This window comes from Neopelma chrysocephalum, unplaced genomic scaffold, assembly GCF_003984885.1.
Source record: "Neopelma chrysocephalum unplaced genomic scaffold, ASM398488v2 Primary Assembly neopelma1_59, whole genome shotgun sequence".
Classification (NCBI taxonomy): Eukaryota; Metazoa; Chordata; class Aves; order Passeriformes; family Pipridae; genus Neopelma; species Neopelma chrysocephalum.
In genome coordinates this window covers 17029984-17052581 of record NW_020897714.1, presented here as the reverse complement: position 1 = coordinate 17052581, position 22598 = coordinate 17029984, and the positions used below count along the sequence as shown (strand labels likewise).

Here is a 22598-nt window from a genome sequence, read left to right as displayed (position 1 = left end):
TCCCTGACACAGCACAGTGGCAAATACCTCGGGAGGAACAAGGCTATACTAAACCTCTTCCCTAATCCCTGCCTAGGCTGTGCAGCTATCAGCTGTAAACTAACTCCAGGCCCTACCTGTGCCCAAAAAGGGAAAGGCTCCATGCCTCCCTGCGTCACAGCCAAGCAAATGCAGGGCAAGGATCAGGAAGGCACATAGTCGCCTTCAATTTTCCATTTCCAAAAACATGTCTAAGGGTAAGCGCTTGTGTGTGCTTTAGATAAATGATTACAAGGGGTTTGAGACACAAAGGGGAAAAAATAGTTTTGTTGCTTAGTGGAGTGTGACAGTCACATGGCCCACAGCAGGCACAAGCAGCAGCCCAGCTCCCGGGGCTCGCAAAGCCAAGGGCACAGTGAGCTCTTCCAGGAAGAAATTTAGGCTAGAAGGGCTGAGGGGGAATGGGTAAGAACGCTACTGGGAGTCAGCTCTAGCTCCATGTTTGATTTCCTCAAGGACATTCAGAGCAGCTCCCCTCAACAGCTTTTTAAGGAGGGAGTGTGAGGAGCTGCAAGCCACCCCTTGAGCAGGAGGCAGCAGGAGTGTGGTGGAGCTGGGGAAACTGGGTCACGCAGCCATTGGCATACGAGGGGCATGACAGGTATTTCAGCACCTTCCTCAGCAGAGGGGCCATCTCATCTTTTGCTAAAAAGGAGCTGCTCCCTCCAACATAAATTCTGATTAAAGCTGAGCAGTGAGAGGTTAGAAAGAGAAAATCAGATCTTCATCATTGCTGCATGTTCTCATATCCAGCCTTAAGCCCCGCCCCCCCGCTATGGGAAGTCACCTTGGATGAACATCCACAGCAGGGAGGACAGGGCCTGAATGTGCACCTTGATATTTCCTTAGCTTAGCAAGTACCCTAGATGTCCCAGAGTAAACTCGAAGTGGTTTGCACAGAGGGGAAAGGAACCCAAAACCAGCACCCCTCTCTGCACGAAGCAGTGCCTAGGGAAGCTTGATCTCCCCTGTGCAATGACTCCAGAGGGCTCCCAAGCCTGGCCCCACAGGTGATGGCCCTGGTGAGATGCCACAGAATTAGGGTATTTTAGGAACTCTGCTGATTGACTGAAGGCCTCCAAAGCACCATGCACCAAATGCATCCCCCTCCCTCCTCTACCCCCCCGGGAGAAGAGCCAGCTCCCCCCGCCCCGCCCCAGGGAGCTGAATCATGGCAGGACCAGGGATGGCCAGGCACATCGCCACTTTTTCCTATATGCTGCTATTCTTGGCTGCGGGAGAGGTCACTGAGACAGCTGCCCTGGCCATGTTGCTCAAGCCTGGGCATCACTGAGCTGTTCCTAACGCTACAAAACCTCTGCCGAGCACACCCCAAACCAGCGACCTTGCCTGCACAGGCCAACACCGAGCAGCAGTTCATCCAAAGGCGGCCACATCCCTCCTCACCCAAAACCAGACACAGCACAGGTATTCTCTTCCCACTGAGCACACACCACACAACAACCAGTTATTATATCATGCTTTTAATACAAACTTAAAAAAATCTGGAACAATAGAAACTGTACAGATTTGATCAACCTTTTTGTGGGTTTTTTTTGTTTGTTTTTAACTAAATCTCTAGACACACCAATGTCCCGTTCCAAAATATTGCACAACATTCTGAATACAAAACTCTGATTGTATTCCTCCTTCGCTAAAGAAAAAAAAAAAAAGAAGAAAAAAAAAGAAAGACAGCAACCCCATGGCTCCCCCTCTCAGTAGCCCCCTTCTCCAAAAGAAACCCAAGCAGAGCACACACAGAAACCCTCCACTTGGAGACATACAGACTTCTGTCCTCTTTCACTCCTCTCCCACAAGGCAACTGACGATTCACTCCTTGGAGAGGGGTGGGAGGAAAAGGAGGGAGGCTGAGTGGGGAGAAAGGACTCTTCACCACTTCTTTTTTTTTTTAAAGTTTTTTTCCTGAAAAAATATTTTTTTCTCTCCTCTTTTTAAGAAAAAATCTTGAAAAGAAAAAAATTACAGTTTTTTTACGTTAGAAATATACATATATTATATATACCTCTTACATTTTACAAATGTAGCAAATTATTCAATACAAACGGACATCAACAAAAAGAACACAAACCCATAAAAAATAAAAGTTAAAAAAAAAATCTTCTCTCTTCTCTCCCTAAGAAACCAGGTAAATTAGTGCAGGTTTTTAAAAAATAAAATTGAAGCTTAACGCCTACATCCAAGACTAGAAAAGACCTGAAAAGGCCGTTAGTTTCCATTGCTGCCTGACGCTGGAGGAACATTTCTGAAGCACGCTTTTTTCCTTTTAAGATACAAAGAGGTTGGTCCCTCCTCTTTTCCTCCTTCCACTCACACCACTATTTTTAAAGCAGGTATTATACGTGTGGCAGGGCAAAGCGGCATCAAAGCTTCACACACATAAGCAGGTGGCCAGGGAGTGTCCCCACCTCTTTTCTCCCTCCTTGTGCTGGAGGACAGCATGCTGTACCACGGCAGCAGCTCACAGGAGGCTTTGCCAGATGTGGGGACAGTGGGGGGCAACTGGACCAGGTCCTGCCATCAGGGGCTGAGCACCCCTCAGAGTCCAGTGCAGCGAGCAGGGTGCACCCAGCAGTACTGTGCCAGGGAGAAGGACTGGGTGGCAGTGGTAACATCTGTAAGTGAAGGGTTCAAAAAAGAAAACGGAAACCCAACAGCTGGGCCATTCCTCAGCACCTTGTCCTCGTCTGGAAACCTGCAGGGTTGAGGCTGCGGGCACTGGCTCTGGGGAAGCTGGTTGGTCTTCGCTCTCCTTGCCCACCTGCTGTGTTGGTCACAGCTCAATGGCAAGCAGCTTGTTTGGGAATCCATGCTGGGCACAAGGTCAGGACCGTGCGCCCCATCACCCATTGAAGGGAAGGGTGCGCTGGAAAATCTCCTTGAAGAGCTCTGGGCAGTGGCAGTCTCGCTGGGACAGCCCGTTACCTTCTGCAAAGGCTCATTGTCAACACAACTACAAAAAGGCTGGAGTGCCTCCATCTCAGCTCAAGGGAAGAGAGCGGGAAAAGCATGAGGTCAAGCTCATCTCACCTGAAACAGGGATTTCATGAAAGAGCACATTGGTTCCACAAGTGCAAGAGGAGTGGGTTTCAGAATGTGCTCCGAAACATCATTAAAAGGAAACCAAACCCCAAGTCTGGGAGGCAGCAAAAAGCTTATTTTTCTTTTAAACTGAGAACTTCAAAGACTGGAGTTTCATCTTCTCCATCTCTCTCCTCTGCACACTTCCACACTCACATAACAGGCTCCAAGGAGACCACCCTTCCCATCTAGAGCCTCCACCCTTCCTGGGCATGAAGCAGCCCTCCTTTGGCTTCCTGTGAAGGTGGCTTTTGGAGTCCTTGACACAGAAGCGACCAATCTGAAAAGCCACTACTGCCTGACTGCAGCACATCATCCTGGGGAAAGCTGCAGGGGCATTCCCAGATCTCAGCCCTGCTGTGAGGAGGCACTGTACATTCACATGCTGGGAAGGCTGCTCACCTTGGGAGCGCCCGTCCCAGCTCTGCTCTAAGCCTGTGGCTGTCCATGCTATGTGATCTAGCTGGAATGAGAAATTTATGCTAGGTGCTTCCTTTTCTCACCAGATCAGCCACCTCCTCATGCTCCTCTAGAAGGGCAGGTGAAGGGATTTAGTCTGGTGCCTGCCTGGCTGAAAGTACAAACCCTTTATGCTACCACTCAAGACAGCAGCTTCAACAACATCACCCTTTCTCTTCCTCAGAAGTTGTGCTGCCTCACTAACCAAAAATGAAGGAATTCCCTCTCAGAGCCAAGAAGATGAATTCACAGCAGAGAATGAGAACTCTAACCTCAGAGGCCACTCCAGGTGGATGCTGGCCCCTGCTGCTGGGGAGAACATCTGGGCAGTGGGGGCAGGATCCAAGTGTGATCTGGCTGGTTCAGTGCCACCTCCCCCAAGCCACAGGGACAGGTGGGTGGTGTTTCCACACCACAGGGTTGTCACCCAGACTGACCAGGCAGCCCTGAGAGAGCACAGAAAAGCCCCCTTGCTCAGGGTGCAGAAGGGGACAATAAGCAGAGCCACTCAGCTCAAAGCACTGTACCCCTGTAGCTGCAGCTGGAAGCACAGATGACGAAGGGAGCAGGAAGAAGCCATTTAACAGTAATACTCTGCTCTGCCTGCGATGTGCTGGGAGACGGTCAAGGAGAAGAGTTAGTGCTTTTCAGCACACAGACAGAACAGCTGACGCCAGCTCAGGCTGGAGCCACAACAGCACAACGGTCTGTGCCTGTGGGCACAGCGAGTAGATGCTCTCCGTCTACATGCAGAGCCGTAACAGAAGAAGCAAGCTCACCCACCCATTCTGGCTGGCACGCAACAAGAGTGCGCGTCTCCACCAACACTGACTCATCCTCTCCCCGTCCCTCCTTCCAGTACCATGGTATGGACATCCCCACACCCAGGTGGAAGGACCCTGTGTCCAGCGCGGGGCAGGGGGTGGTGCGGGGAATCAGAAGCACTGTGGCCTACAGTTGCACCAGATCCTGGGCTGGGGTAGGGGAAGGGGGAACACAAGCCAAAAAAATCCCAAGACTCATTTTAAGGAATAAAAAAGTGAGTAGGAAAAAAGCACAGGGACTGAGTTAAAAAACAATTCAGTGCTTCAGGAGCGTTGCCAGCACAGCGCAACAACACTGAGCTCTCTCTTTTCCCAAGAACCTATATTTATAAGATTTTAATATTTTCTGTATATTTCTATTTTTCTTTTCTCTCCCTCTTTTTTGTTTGCTTTGTTCTTGTTTCCCCCCTCCCTCCCTGCCCCAAAATACTCTCCTTCCTTTGTGTTCAGTTGGCCAGGACGACGGGCTGGAACGACTGGCTGGGATACTGCATGGCATTCAGGTTGTAGCTGAGTCCTTCCACAAAGGGAGACTTCTCCAAAAAGAGGCTATTGGTGCTGCCGCCGAAGACCTGAGCCATATCAAAGGTACCACCTGTGCTGGTGTTGAACTGCGATGCTGGCGGGATGCTGCTGGCCTGGCTCTCACTGGCAACACCATCGAAGAAGAGGCTGCTGGCTCCCGGTGACCCGCCGTTGTAAACGAACTCCTTGGCATTGGGGGAAAGCTGTGACTGCGGGGCTTGGCTCCCAGCGCTCCCGACGAAGTTCAGAGAGTGCATAGACAGGGAGAGGCCCTTGTGCTTCAGCAGGTTGGTGGTGGGAGACCTGACCATTCTTGGCTGCTGCACAGCCCCTGCTCCGCCGCCCCCTCCTCCGGCTCCTCCACCTTTCTTCATCTTGGTAGAGCCGAACTTGGTGGCAGCAAAGGTGGCAGTGGTGAAAGTGATGGGCTGCGCAGAGCGAGGGATGAAGGTGGGGCTGGGTGACTGGCCAAAGGAGGGGGATGGAGAGTTTGACAGCGAGTTGTCCTGGCTGCCGATGGGAACAAATACCTGGGCATCGGGGTTGAAGCTGCTCTTGATTTCTTTGTCCAGCTCTGCGGTGCTGCAGCCCTCACTGTCATCCAGGTAGAGGACCTTAACAGTGCCCTTCTCGCCGATCTGGTAGGAAACCTCAAAAGGATCAATCCAGACACTCAGCTCTTCTGGCACGTTGGCACGTACATCCTCCACAGCCAGCCCACTCCGCTTGGCCGCCAGCTCCACCACCGGATCCACCGTCTCCCCTATATGAACACAGCGATAGCCAGATCCTTTCAGAGGCTTCTCTGGGTACCAGTGGCCCTCATATTTCTTCTTCAGCAGGCGTTCTAGCTCCTCACCAAACAGGTCTGCCCGCCTCCGAGGAAGCTTGTTGTACAGGTATGAGATGATGAAGTTAAGAGCAACTTTGATCTCTAGATGCATACTCTCTTCGCAGCAAGCAAGTCAGGGCAGTGTATTAAAAGTGACAAAGTGACAGGAACATAGACGAGATTTGGCTCCAAATAGACCTAAGGAAAGAGAGAAAAGACTGGATGAAGACTAGAGAACACAACAGCTCTCCACCTGTTGAGATAAACAACTGTGAACAAACTGTGAACCTTTTCCATAAACAAAAGCAGAATGAGCACTTTGCACAGCTACTAACATGAAGTAAAGCTCTCTAGGAGAGTCACCACAAATCTACTGGTCCTCAAAACAGAGGGATGCTTGTAGGGAGGAGTCTCCCTGCTCCTCTTTCAGAAGAAATAAGGGCATAACTACTACGCGCACACAGGTACATACATCGCACTCACCTTACTGCCAAGCACTGCTGCTGAAACCCAGCAGGCAACTGTCTGCTCTGGCACAGCTATTTCAGCACATCTAACGCACCTCTCTGTGCCCTGGCACTCAGCTGCTTCCAGCACGGCTCACCTGCACCAGCCTCTCCAGAACACAAGCACAGCACCTGAACAGCCTCGTGACTCACTCAGCAGCCTGTGCAGAGACTTGCTTGTGCTCAGGACGGCAGGGCCAGCCTCTCCTCCGGGAGGCCGGGTGGTTGTGCCAGGTGCCACGTCCTGCTGGCACAAGCAAAGAAGGGACAAGAAGGAGCGAGGGAGAGTGCTGAGGCACCAGCTGCTGGCCTGTGTTTACTATCTCTTTGACCAGCAGGCAGGTATCTTATTAAGTGTACCCAGATAAGACTCTGCCTAACTACAAGCCTAAAATCTCAGTTTAATTCAGCTGGGGGGGAGAGTGGGACAGGAAATGTGTGTGGGGTCACAAAATACACGTGTGCCAACAGCCTGTCTAATACAGTTCACATCGCTTATCCCTGCACAGCAGGAAGATGAGCAGCTCTGCCAGGATCAGGTACCTACTTAATAAAAACTGAAATTGCTTGCCAAAGATTGAAGTAATCCTCCCTCTCTCCCTCCCTCGAGAGGAAGTCTCTGAAAAGGAGAGAACCCAGAAGAGCACAACGCAAAACCACAACACTCAACTCTCCCACTACACGCAGATTTGCAAACAATGTTTGTCTGAGTATAAAAAAAAAACAAACCAGGTACGTCAGCATTACGCTCTGTCACTCATCCAAAGAAGATGAATCCCACAGATATTTTAAGAGGAAGCACATTTCCAGTAGCCTCCACACCTCTCTAGAGGGTAGAAGAATATCCAGTTTTTAATTGGCAGCTTAGTCAGAGGCCACTCTGTCTTCAGCTACCCTCACCTTGCTCAAACAGACGCACCGTGTTCAACTGTCTTCCTAAAATGGGCTTCAGGGATGCTCTCACAAAGCTCTAAAGCCAATGTTTACAACATGTGCTAATTATTTGGGGGTGGGGATGGAGTACAAACATACGTTGTCAGCATTCCCCTGAAAAACTGGGAATCACAGCAGCACAGCCAGGTATCCACCCTGGCCTAGGTCAGAAGAAAGGAAAAAAAAGCCTGACCAGACTTGTTTGCTTGGTCTAGTTTGTCAGACAGAAGGGTTAAATAAATTTTAAAGAAACCCTCAAATATTTTGAGGCTTTATTGCAAAACAAAGGGTGTGAATTCTATACTTTTTCTTTAGCAGTCTGAGTTCACAGAGGCTTGGCTTTAGGATGATGGTAACCAGAAACAGATCCCACACTTCAAGTCCACCAATAAGAAGAACAGTTTTGGAAGGAATCCCCTCTGGGTTTGACTCAGCAACAAGAAAAAACACAAATGAGGGAGTGGGAAACAAGTCTCACCTTTAAAACCTGCTTTAAGGAATTACTGTAATGTAACAAATTGTGGTAGGTCACTAAGACCTGATCAAGTAAAAAGAGATGAACACCAAAGAAATAAGCAAACAGAGTTTTCTGGAAAACAGTGAGCAGAAGCCATTTTCAGAAGGCAAGAGTCTCAGCACAGAGATGGAGCCTTTTCTACAAAAAAGAGTAAAGCAACCCTCTGAAAGAGCACACCTAAACCCTAACAAGAGCTTATGCAGCCCATACTATCTCAAGGGGGAATTACATGGAGCCCTCTCACATCTTTAGCTTTGAGACATTCAAAAGAAAGTACAGCTTGAGATCTCAGAAAATTAAGCAGGGAGAGAACAGCCAGTTTGTAAATCTTTTAATCTCATGATAAATTCTAATCCAGATCCAAGATCTATTAAGAAATCCGAAATTACAGACTAGGAAAGCAGCAATAGCCAAAATTTTTTACCACCCTATTTGCAACACAAATGTTTCAATATACACTGGTGAGCCCAGATCCTCATCAAGCTTCTGCAGAAAGCAGCGAGGAGGTACAATTATAAATCATTATCTCCTTTTTTCTTTTCTTTATGAAGTACTCCCCCTTCTTAAAAGGGGAATACTCTGTACCTTGACTATTATGAAAAGAATAACTTAATTAGCCTAATAACACCAAGAGCTGCCAAGGTAGTGGCATACGACTGATACCTGCTGAAGGCACTAAAAGTCAGTGGCTCTTCAGGTTGTTGACAGGGTAAGATGTGCTCCAGCAGGATCCCCTCAATCTCTTTCTACTGCACTGAAATGTGATAAAATAATAATAAAATAAAATTAAAACAACAACAACAACGAAAACCAGCTGAAGCAGCATGGCTCGGAGATAAAAAACTACTAAAAAACAATTGTCAGAGGTATTCTGAGCAGTCTTCTATAAAGGCTGCTTTCTAAACTAAAGGCTCACTGTACACGGGTAGAACATCGAGGTGCCGGCAGGGAACAAAGAGCTGTTCCTCTGCTCTGCGGAGGGAACGCAGGACCCCCTTCAGACCCCCCGGTTTATCTGCGTGCTGAAGGAGAGCAGCCAAACCATCACTTGCATCAGGGCAGAGCGAGCATGGGAACGACGCCCTCTCCTTCTGGCTATGCCAGCACGGCGGGTGACCTTGCGGGTATCCCTCCGAGCTCCCGAGGGAGCTCCGGCCCCGGGAACGGGCTGGCCGCCACCTCAGGACTCGAGCAGACTGTCCCGGTGGGCCTGCGGCCCCACGGCCGGACACGCCCGTCTGGAATGAGGGCCCTCTTCCCAGCACGCCCCCCCCCCCCCCGCCAGACGAGCTGCCCCGCGGGGACGAGCCCGGCCGGCCCCTCCGTCCCCGGTATCGCGGCCATCCCCGGTGCCCCGGCCGGCCCCGGCTCGCCGGGAGCTATAGTTCCTCACCGCCCCTCCCCGCCCCGCGACCTACTTCTCCCGGACTGCGGCTCCCGGCGCGCTCCGCGCCCGGCCCGGTGCGTCCCTCGGCGGGGCAGGGCACAAAATTTTCCACGGCACATGCGCACTGGGTCCCGCCCGCCCTTCCCGGCGCTGCCCACGGCCGGGAACACGCCCCGCGGCCCGGGACCGCCGGGCAACCGCCCCCTTCTCCCCTTCCCTTCACCTCCCTCCCTCTCGGCAGGGACGGGCGGGCGCGTCCCCACCCCGCAGCTGCGACCCCCCTTCACGGTTGCGGAACGGAGCCTGGGAGGCCACAAGCCCCATGTCCTTCGTTCCCCCCCTCTCTCCTTCCCCGCTGCCTGTCCCCGTCCCCCCGGTGGGGCATGCGGGGTCGCAAACACGGTCCCCAACAGAGCGTTCGGATGGAAGGGGACATGTCCCCAAGGGCAAGCTCCTGGCCCCGCACACCCGGCGGGGCACCGTGGATCGGAGTGTCCGGGGGAATGGGGATGTGTGGTGGGGGGCGGCCCGGCCCAGCCCCGGCAGCGTCTTTGTTGTCGCCGGACTTCTTCCCCCGGAGCTCGCGGGAGCTGCATGCCGCCGTGCGGGAAGGAGGACACCCCGGCGACATCCCCCGGCAGCCCAGGGTGCTGCCGCCGCCCCGGGCCCAGCCTGCTCTTTTCGGGGCCGCTGGGGCTGAGCCGCATCCCCCCCACCCCAAACTGGGGTGAAGGGAACAAAATGGTCAACTGGGGTACTTCCAAGCGTCCCCTACTCAATGACTTTCATCCTCACCCCCCTCCCTTGAAGCCCCATTAATCCCCCCGGGGGCCGCAGCCGCACGGTGACTCCATGGACGGGCAAATCGCCTGCCCCGGGCGGGGAGAGGGGGCGATGAGCCCCCTCAGGCCGAGCCCTCAGAGGGGACGCTGAGAGCCCCGGCCCGAGAAAGGGTGTGGGGGAGGGACGCACCCCTGGCCCCACTTACTTCGTCCTCGGCTCCAGGGCCGGCGACTGCTGGCGGCTGTCGCGGGGGCCGTGGGCGCTGCCGTCGGGTCTCTGCTCTGCCCCGTCCCGTCCGTCTCCTCCCTGCCTTGTCCCCGGCGGCGCGGGGCGGGCCCGGTGCTGCGGTAGTGCTGGCGGTGCGCTGTCCCCGGAGCCGCCCGCGCCCTGGCCCCGAGTGAGCCAACTCACGGCAAACTTTCACCCTTAGCAACCCCTCGGCGCACGGATCTGCTCCCGCCCCGTGTGATGCGGCCGCGGGGGGCGGGCCGGGACTACTTCCCCCTCCCGCCGCCTCCCGCAGCGCCCCGGGACGGGCGGGGGCGCCGGGCTCGCCTGTGCTGCCCCCGGCACCGGGGGTGTCCCGGCTCCGAGCGCGGGGGAAGGAAGGAAGGGGGCGGAAGGCAGCTTAGCGGGGATTGACCTGAGGATTTCCCCAAGCGGCTTAGCCCGAGGCGGAATGGGGGGGGCGGCTGAGCCATCGAACGGAGCGGGGAGGGACGGGACCGTCCGGCGTCTTCCCCGCGCACCACGGGCGCTGTCAGGCCCCGGCTCAGTAGCAGGGCCGGCCCCAGGGTTCCCCAGGGGACAATTCCCCGCACAGCCCCCAGCCCCACGTGCAAAACCCCCCGTGGTGGAGCCCCAGCCCCGCTATAGCGGGAGAGCTCGGGAAGAGGTGCCTACGGGCAACCCCGGCTCCCTCCGTCGCTGCAACTGCCTCGGGACCCCCGGACCGCGACACCGGCGGGGAGCCCGGGGGGCTGCGGGCCCATCTCCGCCGGGGACAACGGGACAAGGCCAAGCCCGGCGCGCCACTGATGTTACCCCCGGAAGGGCAGGGGCGGCAGGGGCAGCACGGCCACCTCCGCGGCCCCGCCCCCCGGCCCAGCGCTCCCCGCCCCCCGGCACACGGACTACTTTGTCGTCGCACGCCCGTGTGCCTCCGCCCCCAGCGGAGGAGGACCGGCCCGGCCGCGGCGGAGACGGGAGACCCGCAAGATGCGCGAGCGCTGGTCGTGCTAAAAATAACTGCGGCGTGGTAGCAACAGCCTCCCCATTGGCTGGCCGGGCCCGGCGGCGCCTCCGGATTGGAGCGCTGCCTCAGCCAGTGAGCCTGGGGGGGTGTGCGCGGGAGGTGGTGCCGGCGCGGCGCGGGGGCCGCCGGGAGATGTAGTGGCCGGGGCGGCCGCGGCCTGTGCTGTCCCGGCTGTCCCCGTCCCGCACTGCGGAGCGTTCTCAGGCTCAGGGTTACGTGGTGCCCTAGGGGAGGACGGCCGTGGCGACGGACAGCCCTGGGGCCAGGGGCCAATGGCGGGCACCTGCACCCCCAGAGGCTGAGCTGTAACCGCCCGCTGGCAGGCTGAAGGCACTCGCTCCCACACACAGCTCCGCACGCTGTATTTTAAACCAGACTCATTACTAGTTCCAGGAAAATGAAGAAAATGCCTAAGGGCACCCCTAGAACGTGTATTTTACAGTCCAAGGTCATACCACCTTGCACACCCACCACTTGAAAAGGGCTCTGGCTGTCCACACGCAAGGCAGCATTTGATCAGAGTAAAACTCCAAACTAGTGGAAGAGACACCAAGAACAGCATTTCCAGGCTCTCCCAGTCGTGTGTCCGGCATCTTCCTCAGTGCTGACACAAGCAGAGAGGGAGGGAGAACCAGTCTTGATGACCCAAGCATTACCATGGTCCCTGTCGCAACAGGGGTTGCTGGCCTGGCAACCATCTCCCAAGTGCAAAAATGCAAAGTATTTCTCTTGTCCCCTTTCCACAATGGGCCTCAGCATCCTTCTGGGTTTGGTTTGTCCTCATTCGCTCAGGAACCCTTTACCTTTGCCTTTACCTCTTTTGAGGCCAGCCAATGCCATGCATTAAGAAATCTGTTAAAGCTCCTTCCCAGCTACAGCATTACAGCAGCCAGCTTTACTCATTTTCCCACTGATTAAAGGAAAAAACCCAACAACTTTTAAGTGGTTTTGTTTTTTCTGCAGGGGAAGGGAGAAGGGAAGGGGAAGATTTATGAGAGCTATTATGAACAGTCTTATTTTTCATCACTCTTACTTTAGAAGGAATTTAGTTACAAAAGAACACATCTTTTTTTTTTCTATTATTCCCTTGCTTTGCTGAAAACAAAATCATGCTGTCAGCCAGAGACCAGGAAATCAAAATGACTGAGCTATTTTTAGCATCATTAAGCAAAAAAAAAAAAAGGCACTTACATTTCTAAAATTCTATTACTGTTTTAATAATGTGTTATTAAGAGGGTGTCACACATTAGAGCTCTTTAAAATACCTGTGCCTTGACCATGCTCCTTTAATTATGGTGTCGCCCTGGTACACATGCAGGCAGAGGAATTCTGTCACAGTATCTGCTCCTGCATTCCCAGCCATTTGGCTATTACGTCAAAGCAAAGCTACAGCATCACATGCGCACGGGGAAGGGAGGAATTGCCAAGCTGCCAGACAGAGCCCGTTTGGCTGGGTTATTTAATGTCAAGGAAGGGCAGTCAGGTTATAATCAGGTGTAATTAACACTGCCGTACCCTGAATCCTCTGTACATTCAATTCACATGACAGCCTCAAGGAAATGAAAAATTCTTTCCTGCTATTGGAAAAGGCGAACATCTCCAGCTGATGCCCATAATGAGAAAATAACAGCTCCTGTGCAGACAAGGTTTCAGAAGTGAGATTTTGTCCACACAGCTTCTACAGGGAAAGCTCACAGGCAGACTTCAGGCCTTCACCTACCTTTTTCTTAGTTTGGTTTGGTTTTTTTAAAGAAAAGTAATGCTTGGGGCTCAAGGGCTTTGTCAAGACAAGGTCTAGGTGATTCAAAGGATTGGAAGTGTGTTATGGAGCTATTTGCTGAGCTCAGCAGTAGCTGTGGCTGGCAGTTGGTCTGAAGGGGTGTGTAACAGGGAACACCTGCATTTCAGAATGCACTTGTTAGTACTGGCAACAGAGGCCAATTACCTAATAGGCCAAGAGGTCCCATGTTCTCTCCTTCAATGTAAATATTTGAAATGAAGGGATTTTTTTTTTTACTTGTTACACAACATCCTTTTGATTGAAAAAAGAATAACCCTACCCAGAAAAGTAACAGCAAGAAGACACATTTAGCTCCATTAGGATTTGCAGGCAGCAGCACCACGAGAGTTCAGCTGCCACATTGACGAAGTGGTCCCTCTTCCTCCTACCCTTCCCTGCAGTTGCCATGCAAGTGCTTCACAACTGGCAGCCAGGGAGCCCCTGAATCTGGCAGCTTAAGACTCCATGGTCTGATGAAGTCCTTCCAGAGCTTGGCCTGCACACAGCAGGATGTGTCTTGTCTCATATCCCCCCTGAGGGGAAGCTCGCCCTTTTAGCATGTGCTCTGGTTATTATTATTATTGGTCTCCAGTACTGCAAGGCAATCTCTTTCTCCTGGACGAGTACTTTAAAATCTATTTAGGTAAAAAAATATCGCACTTTTCTAGGTGCCCTGCCTGGGTATCATTTAGTGGTGAACATAAAGCATTAGCAAGCAAGCAAGGCTGTTTTTCAGGGCTACTGAAATATATCCATTACCATTGTCTGAATTAGCAGCTTCAGGGCAAGGTCCCATCCATGCTCTGAAAGTACCAGAAAAGCAACGGCGCTGAACTGATCTGAGCACCAGCAGCACTTGGCATTCTCCCCAGAGCTGTCTGAGCAAACAAGGCAAAGGGGAAAAAGCCTGTCCCTCCCTCTCTCCACCTGCCCAGTGACTCAGAACAACTAGAAATGGCAGCTTAACTCTCAGAACGCAGACCGATATATCCAGCAGTCAGCGTGAGGGCATCGGGAGTGCCAAGAAAGTAAGTATGCTTAGCCGGTTTTGGGGATGGGGGAAGGGATGGGGAAACTCGTATCTCTATAGCAACCCCTGCCTGGCTGATCCTGCTAAATGATTAGGAACAGGGACTGCTCTAAGCTCTTCTAGGGGTCCCTGCACCAGGGGACAATACTTCTGAGACAAAAAAATAATTCCTAACTTCATTTCTCTCTACCTTCACCAAAAAACTTTCGTCATCTGAAACTTCCAGGGAAGAAAAAAACAAGTACAAACCCGCATTCCTAGTGTGATAATTTGGGTGGCCTGACTGAGGGCAAGTGATAAATTCTGGTTGAAGTGATAAAGTTCCAGGTACAAAAAATCTGCATGTCATGCCCTGCTTTTAAAGAAATACAGAATTTAACATGGCTGATAATGGCTCTGACATGGACTTCCCAGTCTGGAGCAAGAGGCAGTTGCTTATTCAGGTAGAACTACTTTGAGAGAGTGGGTTTGCTGTAACCAAAGAGCCATATTGCTCTGAATCTCTTGGCAAATGGCATCCACATTAGTAAAAAATTAACAAGAAGCTGTGTAGGGGAACCATGGTGCAGGGAAGAAGACATACAGATACTCTCAGGATTGCAAAAAGCTTGGAAGAGAAACCTGACAGAATTAATAGCTGGGGGCAGGAGAGGGAGGAGTGGCTGAGATAGCTGCAGGGCCAGTCACAGCTAAAGCTGGCTGCAGCAGGGAAAAATGACTTTTAAGGGAAGGATGATCACAACTTATCTGCTTGTTTTCACTCTTACGCGAAAAACCTAAATCGTCAGAGCAGGAGAAGAGGCATTTAAGCCAGAGCAGAGTTAAAGGAATTGCTACTAGCCTCAGGGGAACAGCTGAAATCCTGGAAGAGGCACAGAACAAGCTCTGTACCCCAAGACCATGCAAAGACAACCCCGTTACTGTAGCACACACTCTGCTCAGACTAGGAGGACTTCAAAGACTACAGGGCACACTGAGCTATGACCCTAATTTAACCATCTGAGGAGTGTACGCACCCATAGGGAGCTCAGTTCCGCTTCTGCACAAAGGCGCCCATTTCCAGATCTCTGCTGAACCAACAGACTGCTTTTAGCCTGTATTGGTATTTGACAAACAAGCAGCCTCTGGTTTCCAGCACGCACACGGCCAATAGCCCAGAACACAATAGTTGGTTTCCCATTACAGCAGGGAAGGCTTTAACTTATTCATAAGAACAGGATAGTGAGTCAAATAGCTTAGTAGGTTTTAGAAAGGATTGGATGTTTGCATGGTGAAACAACATCCACAGCCGTATTAGCTAGGATAAGGGTTACAAGCTCAGCGATCCTCACGCTACGGGACAAAATGATCATTGGCTGGGATCACAGGCAGACAAAAGCGATAGTCGTTCCCTGAAGCTCCTTGCAGCAAGGTCACGTGGCCATAAGCAGACACTGTCAGAAACCAGATAACCCATTGTGCAGGGCTAGCTGGGCTAATCCTGCATGTCCCCAGAAAGCTCCAGAGAGGCTAGGCACAGAATTAACCAGAGAGAAATCCTTGTTGTACAAAAAATAAAAACCCAAATGAAAAGCTTTATTGGTATGCATCCTACAGAAATGGTTACAAGAAGGGGCCTTGGATTAATCTGACAAAGAAAACATGGAACAGCTGTGATCTCTCTAGGAAGGCACCAGCCACGAGCAGGTTCCTTACAAAACAGAGTAGCATGGAAATATACTGAAGGAATGGAGGAGGGGAGCAGACACATGGAATTGGTGCTCTGTTCTTCAACATTGATGCATGGGGCAATTTCAAATAGCCCAGTAAGAAAAAACCGCAAGGTCTTTCTCCACACCTGAAACGACACTTGCTTTTTACTGAGCTAGTCTCCTCCATGTGTAAGTGCTTGCCCACCAGGCTTTGTGTATAGAAAGCTGAGGCAACTACTTGCAGAGCTTCTGCAAAGGCAAGAGACAGTAATCCTCATCTGCTCTCGCTTATCGTTGGTTCTGATCAGGTTTCAGTCGTCATTCAGTCTGTTACTTCTCCAGCCCCAAGTATATTACTGAATCTGTACTGCTTTAGAAAAACATAATCAACCGGTTTCCAATACCAGTAAAGTCCAGCGATGTTCCAAGACCCTCTTGCCAACCTGGCAGGAGGTATAGCCATGTACAGATAGGATCACCTCTTCTTGAAGCCATATTTTTTCCTTTCATAGAAAAGATCTGTCTTGGAACTGCCCAGGTTGACGATCTTAGGGCAACCATCTCTCTGTAAGAAGAGAAGATGTAGGTTAGGAGATGGGCAAACACAGAACAATGTCATCACTCGCATAGTTCTAGTAGGTTCTCAGTTCCAATGCTCCTCGCCCTGTCCTCAACACATATTTCGAACACCTGGGCAGACAAACTGCCCTCCAGTGCTGGTTACCAGTAAGACAGTGGAACAGAGAAGAGTATGGATGCCTTTTCAGGATTACTCTAGGACATTCTCTTCCTCAGGGCTGAGACAGAAAACAGCTCATATATCATCAGCAGTTTAACGAAAAGGATGCTCAGTGCCTCAAGACTGAATTCTTTATAAATCAGGATACACAGGATTTATAGGGCCCAGAGGAATAACCTTTCCTCTCCTTAGTCAAAAAGAATCTTGCTGCTTTAGATGTCACCAAGCCATTCTTGTGTATAGGAGCCCCTCTCAGCTATGACAGCAGAACTGAATCTCAGATTTCCTGGATCAATTACTGCAGAGGCTGTATGGTCATCTTGGAAGAGGACAGCTGCCCACAGCAGCTACACAGATAAGTGTTTGTACCTGAATTCCAGTAGATTGTGAGAAAAAAAGCCACAAGAAAAGCAAGGGGAGTGGGGGAGACCCATCTCAGAGGTGTGGTTGAAAAAACAAATCAGAGATGCACCTCTTGGTGTACTAGGGACCATTTGTCCATGGGCCACCTGAGCCCAGCATCTGCATAATTCTTAAAAGCAAAACGTTGTGCTGGACACAGCAGCTGTGAGGGGCCCAGCAGGTAGAGGAACATGTATCCTTGGCTGATGTGTAAGCCTGAGTGCATTAGATTTAGAAAGCCTCTGCTGTAGAATCTGCACCCAAGCTCCTGTACCAGAGATGTAATCTGCTGGGGAGGGTCTGCATGGTAGAAATAACAGCAGAGGTGAGGAATAGAAATCATCCTTCCCCCATACACCTGCCACAACCCATTTCTAGCTAGTCTCCTTATTTGATTTTGAACCTCAATAGTAGGACTCTTCCAAGCCTTGTCTCCCACGATCCGGGGAGTCTGTGACAATCTTGACAGCATTATTGCGGGGCTCTGTTCATTCTTCCACCTCCTCCTAAGGAGGCAGCACATGAGCATGCTCCTGTCCCCAAGATTACTTTTTGCAACTCACAGGTGTACTGGATGACAAGGTGGGATTCTGGCCCTTACCCGCAGACCAAAGCGGGTTTTCACTCCTCCCTCCACCATAACCAATGAATCGAGAGTAACCAGGCCCTTTGCCTGGTGCCCAGTAGCACTCCACCTCCTCCCTTCATTTTAGTATTTGCCTTCTTGCTTCACTATCTTTTTCAGTCTTTCCCTGAGAATGATGGAAGTGCTGTGGCTGAAACCTTGGACTGTAAAAGCTTCAGGTAGAGAGCTCTTTCCCTGTTTTTCTTATTCACATCAGCACCAGATACCATAATTGTGACAGGCAGCAGCACACTTAATTTTTCCCCTTCTGGCACCCTACACTTGTGCCAGAATTTTTCAATCCTGCAACTCAATCATGCTCGTTTCAGATCTGCAGCAATACCTAACATTTGAGTTTGCTGCTACAGATCAACTGTCTTCACTCACAGCAACCTTCACCCAGGCGTCAAAATACCCCAGACCTGTAATTCTCCTCTAGCTGTTTTCCACAGTCCTCCCTTGCAGAGTAGCTGGCTATTTCACCCCTGAACCAGACATAATAAGCTACAGGTGAGCTTAGGTTATGAAAAACACCTGTTGGAAATCCATATGAATTGATAAAAATAAAACCAAGCCTATTTTAGTCATGACTTATGAAGCCAGGTGTCTGTTACAAAGGCAAGTGAAGAAAACTACTGGTTCTCACTGCATTTCTAAAGTAGGAGGCAGCACCACCATCCCAGCACTTACATCCATATTTAGGTATGGAAAAAGATTATGGTCCTGTTAGATCTAATGACTAAATTCAAATGAAGACCTGCCCCTGTCCTGGATTTAGCTGAAGGCCTCTAGAGAATACATAGGCACTGCAGAGAATTAAACCAGCAACTCAGTCAGCTGAGGACACTCCTGTAAATCAAACTGAACCATTCTCTCAGCACATCTGTCATTAGGGTGTGTATGAAATGACATTTGCAAAGCACCAAAACCCAAACAACCTTTACCAGACACTTTAACAGCTATCAGGCCCATATGTTGGGAATATTGGAACTGCAAATGTCATGTTCTTGCTCTTCCCTGAGGTCTTTCTAACACTTCATTGCAGTTCTTCATGTCCTGCACTCCTTGTGTTGAATTATTAACAAAAGCCTTACAAGAGGTGAACAGCTGCCTCATTTCACATGTGCAGTGCCTATCTTTCAGCACAAGATTATAAAAAGATTATAGCAATGACTATAGACAAAAGGGACCATTACACCAAAAAGTGTTAGCAGAGAGATGTCTACAGTATAGACCATTCCAAAAAAGAATAAGAAAATATAAATTGTATGCCATTGAAATTATATAAGAGGCATTAAATTTGTAAAACACAATTACTAGTGCAGTCACTGGACACTTAAGACTAACTTCATGTTGCTATCCAAAGGAAAATGAAGGTTTTGATTCCAGTACCATATGTCCTCTTCATCAGTGGCTGATAATGGACTTGCAGTGAGAAGCTGCTTTTGCCACTGCCTGTGCAGTGTCTGGAATATTTCTGACCCTAGTGAAACCTAGGCTGGAGATGTAAGGTAACAACCTGAAGTGGTAACAAGCAGTGTGTGGAGGAAACAACTGTGAGTGTGCAAAATAATCAGAGATCCTTAGGGACAAAAAGAGTTATGATACCTCAAAATGCTACGTCTCAAAATGCTTTGCAAACATGGGGAACTATCAACATAGGAAGAAAGGTATGAGGTACCACAAATCGGTGCTAAGCATCCCATGTCCCAGTGCTAATTTCAGCAGCTCTAAGCCCCTTAAAGGTAAGCATGGCTATTAAGTAAAATTGTGACGACGACGACGTACATCTTTTTCCTGGATGGTGCACTCCTTGCAGTAGTAGGCATCGGACACTCCCGGGCCCCCGCAGATCACACAGCGCCCTTGGTACGAGCCGTAGTTACACTCATCACAGATGCGTACCAGGGTGCAGGGCCGCACGTAGGAGTCACATATCACACACTTGCCATCACCTGCAAGCACAGCAGAGCCTTTGGTTACAGAAGGCCTTTCCTCCATCCCCACATCAAAGAGAAAAAGCTTCCTAGTGAAAGAACTTGCCTGTACACTCAAAGACAATACAAATGAACTGCAGAAATTTATCTTGCACGGGGCACAACCTTGTATTTGCACTAAGACTTGAGAGGAACAAGGGCCAGTAGCCTGCAGCATTTGAGGCTTTTTTAATTTATTCATACATTCACAATCAGAGAAGAAACCCAAAGTTACTTCTTTGTGATTAGCCAACACTTGCTTAGATCGTGCTACTACTTTTCCAGAACTTTTCACTTGCAAAAAAAATGCTGTACTGGCAGGACTACTATCCTTATGAACACAGAAGCAGCAGTGTAAGCTACTCCCACAGTGCCACATCAACAAAAGTATGGAGTTATTGTCCTCAAAGAGATAAGAGACTGTACTCATGGTCCCTTTAATCCTTCATCCATGAGAAGGCCAAAGAAAGGGCAAACTGGCATAAACAGCCATTTCACAAAGTTGCTCTTGCTCTCTCACAAGGAACTGGGTGAAATTCAAGTACTCAGATCATACAGGCAAGGAGCCATCACATGCCACTGCCAGTTTCTGCTGTGCTGGGGCTTATCCAAAACACTGACCTATGGATGAAAGGCTTCATATCCTATTACCAGTTCCCAAGGTATCTAATCCTGACTCCCGCAAACAGCTCACCTAACCTGCTCTTAAATCTCCAGCGTGACAGCTCTCAGCTATTACCAATGGGAATCTGTTTCACTGCCAGGTACTCTTGAAAATGATCTTTTGCTTTAGACCGTCCTTCTCCCACTTTACTTATTTTCATACTATTTTTGAGTCACAAGCTACTGACCTTATTTCTTTTGTTCCCCTACAAGGATCTAACGACAGATCTTTCTTCCCTTTTACAGCTGAACACGGGCATTTGATTCTGTGGGTTTTTTTTTTCCTGCTCTAACTCTAGGAGTTCTTTCTCCATTTTTTCTTCTATAGACAGAAGGAAGAACCTTTCTTGAGGTATGATGAAGCCATTTTTCCCCCATGCTTTGAAATGATTAGGCTGATATTTTTGCATTACAGATTACAAGGACCCATTCAAATAGTCACCACAGCCTCAGCCACTGGAAATGCTGGCAGTATATACCCTAGAACTGCATTTGTGTTTTGAGCTCATAACTTTTTAAGTATTCCTTGAGTTTCACTTGCAACATGTAGGCATTGTTCCCACCTCAAAGAATGACATCAAGTTCGTGATTAAAGCAAAAACAGAATCCAACCTCTGAATTCAAACTGCATATTCTAACCACAACACCATGCTCTCAAGCAACTATATGTTGAAGCTATACTTACATTTTTCGCAAAGTCTTCCAATTGCTGTCAAAAAAAAAAAGAAAAAGAAGAAAAAATTATTTGAGGCAGAGGCAGGAGAAAAATCCAAGTAACTCCAAAGCTTGAATGTGAAATAATTATCTTCTGCAGTGATCAGGTAAACCACAGAAACAGTTTGAGCATAAATACAAACATATTTATAATAAGCAATATATATCCTCCTAGAGACATTTACCAAGATCAAAGTTTCAATGCACTGTTATGGCTAGCCTCTCTGGAGTACCAGTTCTGGTTGCATTCCTCCCATTATGGGGTTCAATTTCCGAAGGCTTCAGGTGGATAGGGAAGGGGTTACTCCAGCTCCAGGGGTTTCTTCGGGTCCTGGACGCATGGAGGGGTTAGGTGCTCCCCCTCCCCCCACCACGTGGTCCCATGGCAGCCAGAGAGACAGCACACGGGACTTGGAGAGGAGGCGAGAGAGAGTTTTATTGTTGGGGTGGTTACATATATAGGTCCTAGGAGGATTCACAGAGTGACCAATTACAGGGTCAGGGGGCTTACAGGACACCCAATCGCAGGAAGGGGTTAACAACCAATAGGAAAGGGTTAACAGGGTCCAATGAGAAGACTTCTTGATATCTTCTCAGGACATTCCTGCATGGGAGATAACAGTTGCCGTGGGGGGTACTGGGAAGAAGAAAGCACGAGCCAACAAAGGGACTACGAAAAGCCATTTTGGAAACATGTTTAAACCACAGTTTTCTCATATAATGCAGATTTGCTGCTACACACTGTGAACACACAATGACACCCATTGGCAGTACAAAAACCTACATTCACTATTCCATTTCAAACACAGCCAATGTGCCTGACTGAAGGAAATCCTGTACAGCAGTCTTGGCGTAGCTTTTACACTGGTTTAAATGGGAGGAAAAAAAATAGAATCAAGTGTTTACTTAAGGCAGCCAAAATAGCCTTCTTCACTTCAGAACCTGAAAGTAGTTAAATGTATCTTAGAAGTCTTGTCACTTGTCTAGGAAACTCACAGCCATGGTGTTAGGAGCTTGGATAAATGCCACAAATATCAAGTTCCAAAGACCAGATGTCCACGTTCACAAAGACTAAACAGTGATTCAGTTGAGGTCTGACAGACAAGGGATTTGTCAGATTAATTTTCAACATAGACAGATTAGGTTAGAAGGACCGCGTGTTCTAAAAGAAAGTTTCCTCTGGACAGTGCAGCCGAATATTTTGTGTTTACAAATATCGCAAAAAGCTGCTTCTTAAATGTGCTTTTCCAAGGAGCGACAAAAAACCTGGAAGGGATGCCCCAACTTCTAACATTGTTTAAGAGTTCTTTAAGACTCAACTGGGCAGCGAAATAAAAGGAAAATAAAAGACAGAAGGAGGAAAGGAGCCCCCTCTCCCCTCCCCCATCGCTCAGGCCTAACAGCCACGCGCGCACCCAACGGCCGCTGACGGGCCCCACACACGCGCGCGCGCGCGCCTCCTACTAGCCCCTCTGCGGGAAAAGGCGCCAGGGGACCCCTCCATGCCGTGCCCATTCCCTGTGACTCACCGACGCCTGCCTGCTTGCGGCAGAAGATGAGGTCCGGGTGGTGCTTGGCCATGGCGAGGCGACACCACCTCGACGCTGCTGCGACTGCGGCTACGGCCCCGCCAAGCGCTCACCGCCGCACCACCCCCGGGTCCTGGCCGGGGTGAGTCCTGCGTCTGAGAAAGCGCCGCCGCTGAGCTGAAAAACGCGGCAGGGTTGCCGAGATAAACAATTCCCCAGGGAGCTGCTCCGCCGCCCGACTCTCCCCGCCCAGGGAAGCCCCGCATTACAGCCCCGGACCCCCTCCTTGT

General features: G+C 50.1%; 2 protein-coding genes and 1 long non-coding RNA gene across 4 annotated transcripts; 1 reads left to right on the top strand and 2 right to left on the bottom strand.

Annotated features, from left to right (window-relative positions):
• Window positions 1–1507: 1507 nt before the first annotated feature.
• TOB2 (transducer of ERBB2, 2) lies at window positions 1508–10348 on the bottom strand. Of its 2 annotated transcripts, XM_027680128.1 has the most exons (3): window positions 10110–10348; window positions 8398–8488; window positions 1508–5976 (listed from the first exon to the last, which is right to left on the bottom strand). In XM_027680128.1, exon 3 carries the CDS (start codon window positions 5888–5890, stop codon window positions 4868–4870), a length of 1023 nt encoding a protein of 340 aa, XP_027535929.1. In that variant the 5' UTR covers window positions 5891–5976; window positions 8398–8488; window positions 10110–10348; the 3' UTR covers window positions 1508–4867. The 2 variants fall into 2 exon arrangements, with proteins under 2 accessions (XP_027535929.1, XP_027535928.1); XM_027680127.1 differs by lacking the exon at window positions 8398–8488 and having other exon boundaries at window positions 10110–10347.
• A 3179-nt stretch (window positions 10349–13527) lies between these two features.
• On the top strand, window positions 13528–20883 carry LOC113965993. Its single transcript, XR_003533687.1, has 2 exons — window positions 13528–13967; window positions 20481–20883. It is a non-coding gene; the product is annotated as an uncharacterized LOC113965993 (long non-coding RNA).
• Window positions 15509–22579, bottom strand: PHF5A (PHD finger protein 5A). The gene is made up of 4 exons (XM_027680125.1): window positions 22309–22579; window positions 20751–20774; window positions 19215–19381; window positions 15509–16225 (listed from the first exon to the last, which is right to left on the bottom strand). Exons 1-4 carry the CDS (start codon window positions 22358–22360, stop codon window positions 16136–16138), a joined length of 333 nt encoding a protein of 110 aa, XP_027535926.1. The 5' UTR covers window positions 22361–22579; the 3' UTR covers window positions 15509–16135.
• Window positions 22580–22598: the final 19 nt, after the last annotated feature.

Excerpts from the sequence above, each read along its gene's own strand:
- TOB2 (XM_027680128.1), bottom strand. The coding sequence starts at position 5,890 with ATGCATCTAGAGATCAAAGTTGCTCTTAACTTCATCATCTCATACCTG.
- PHF5A (XM_027680125.1), bottom strand. The coding sequence starts at position 22,360 with ATGGCCAAGCACCACCCGGACCTCATCTTCTGCCGCAAGCAGGCAGGC. Across the intron at positions 20,775-22,308 it reads CCGCAAGCAGGCAGGCGTCG|CAATTGGAAGACTTTGCGAA; the intron begins GTGAGTCACAGG and ends TTTTTTTGACAG. Across the intron at positions 16,226-19,214 it reads GCACCATCCAGGAAAAAGAT|AGAGATGGTTGCCCTAAGAT; the intron begins GTACGTCGTCGT and ends CTCTTCTTACAG.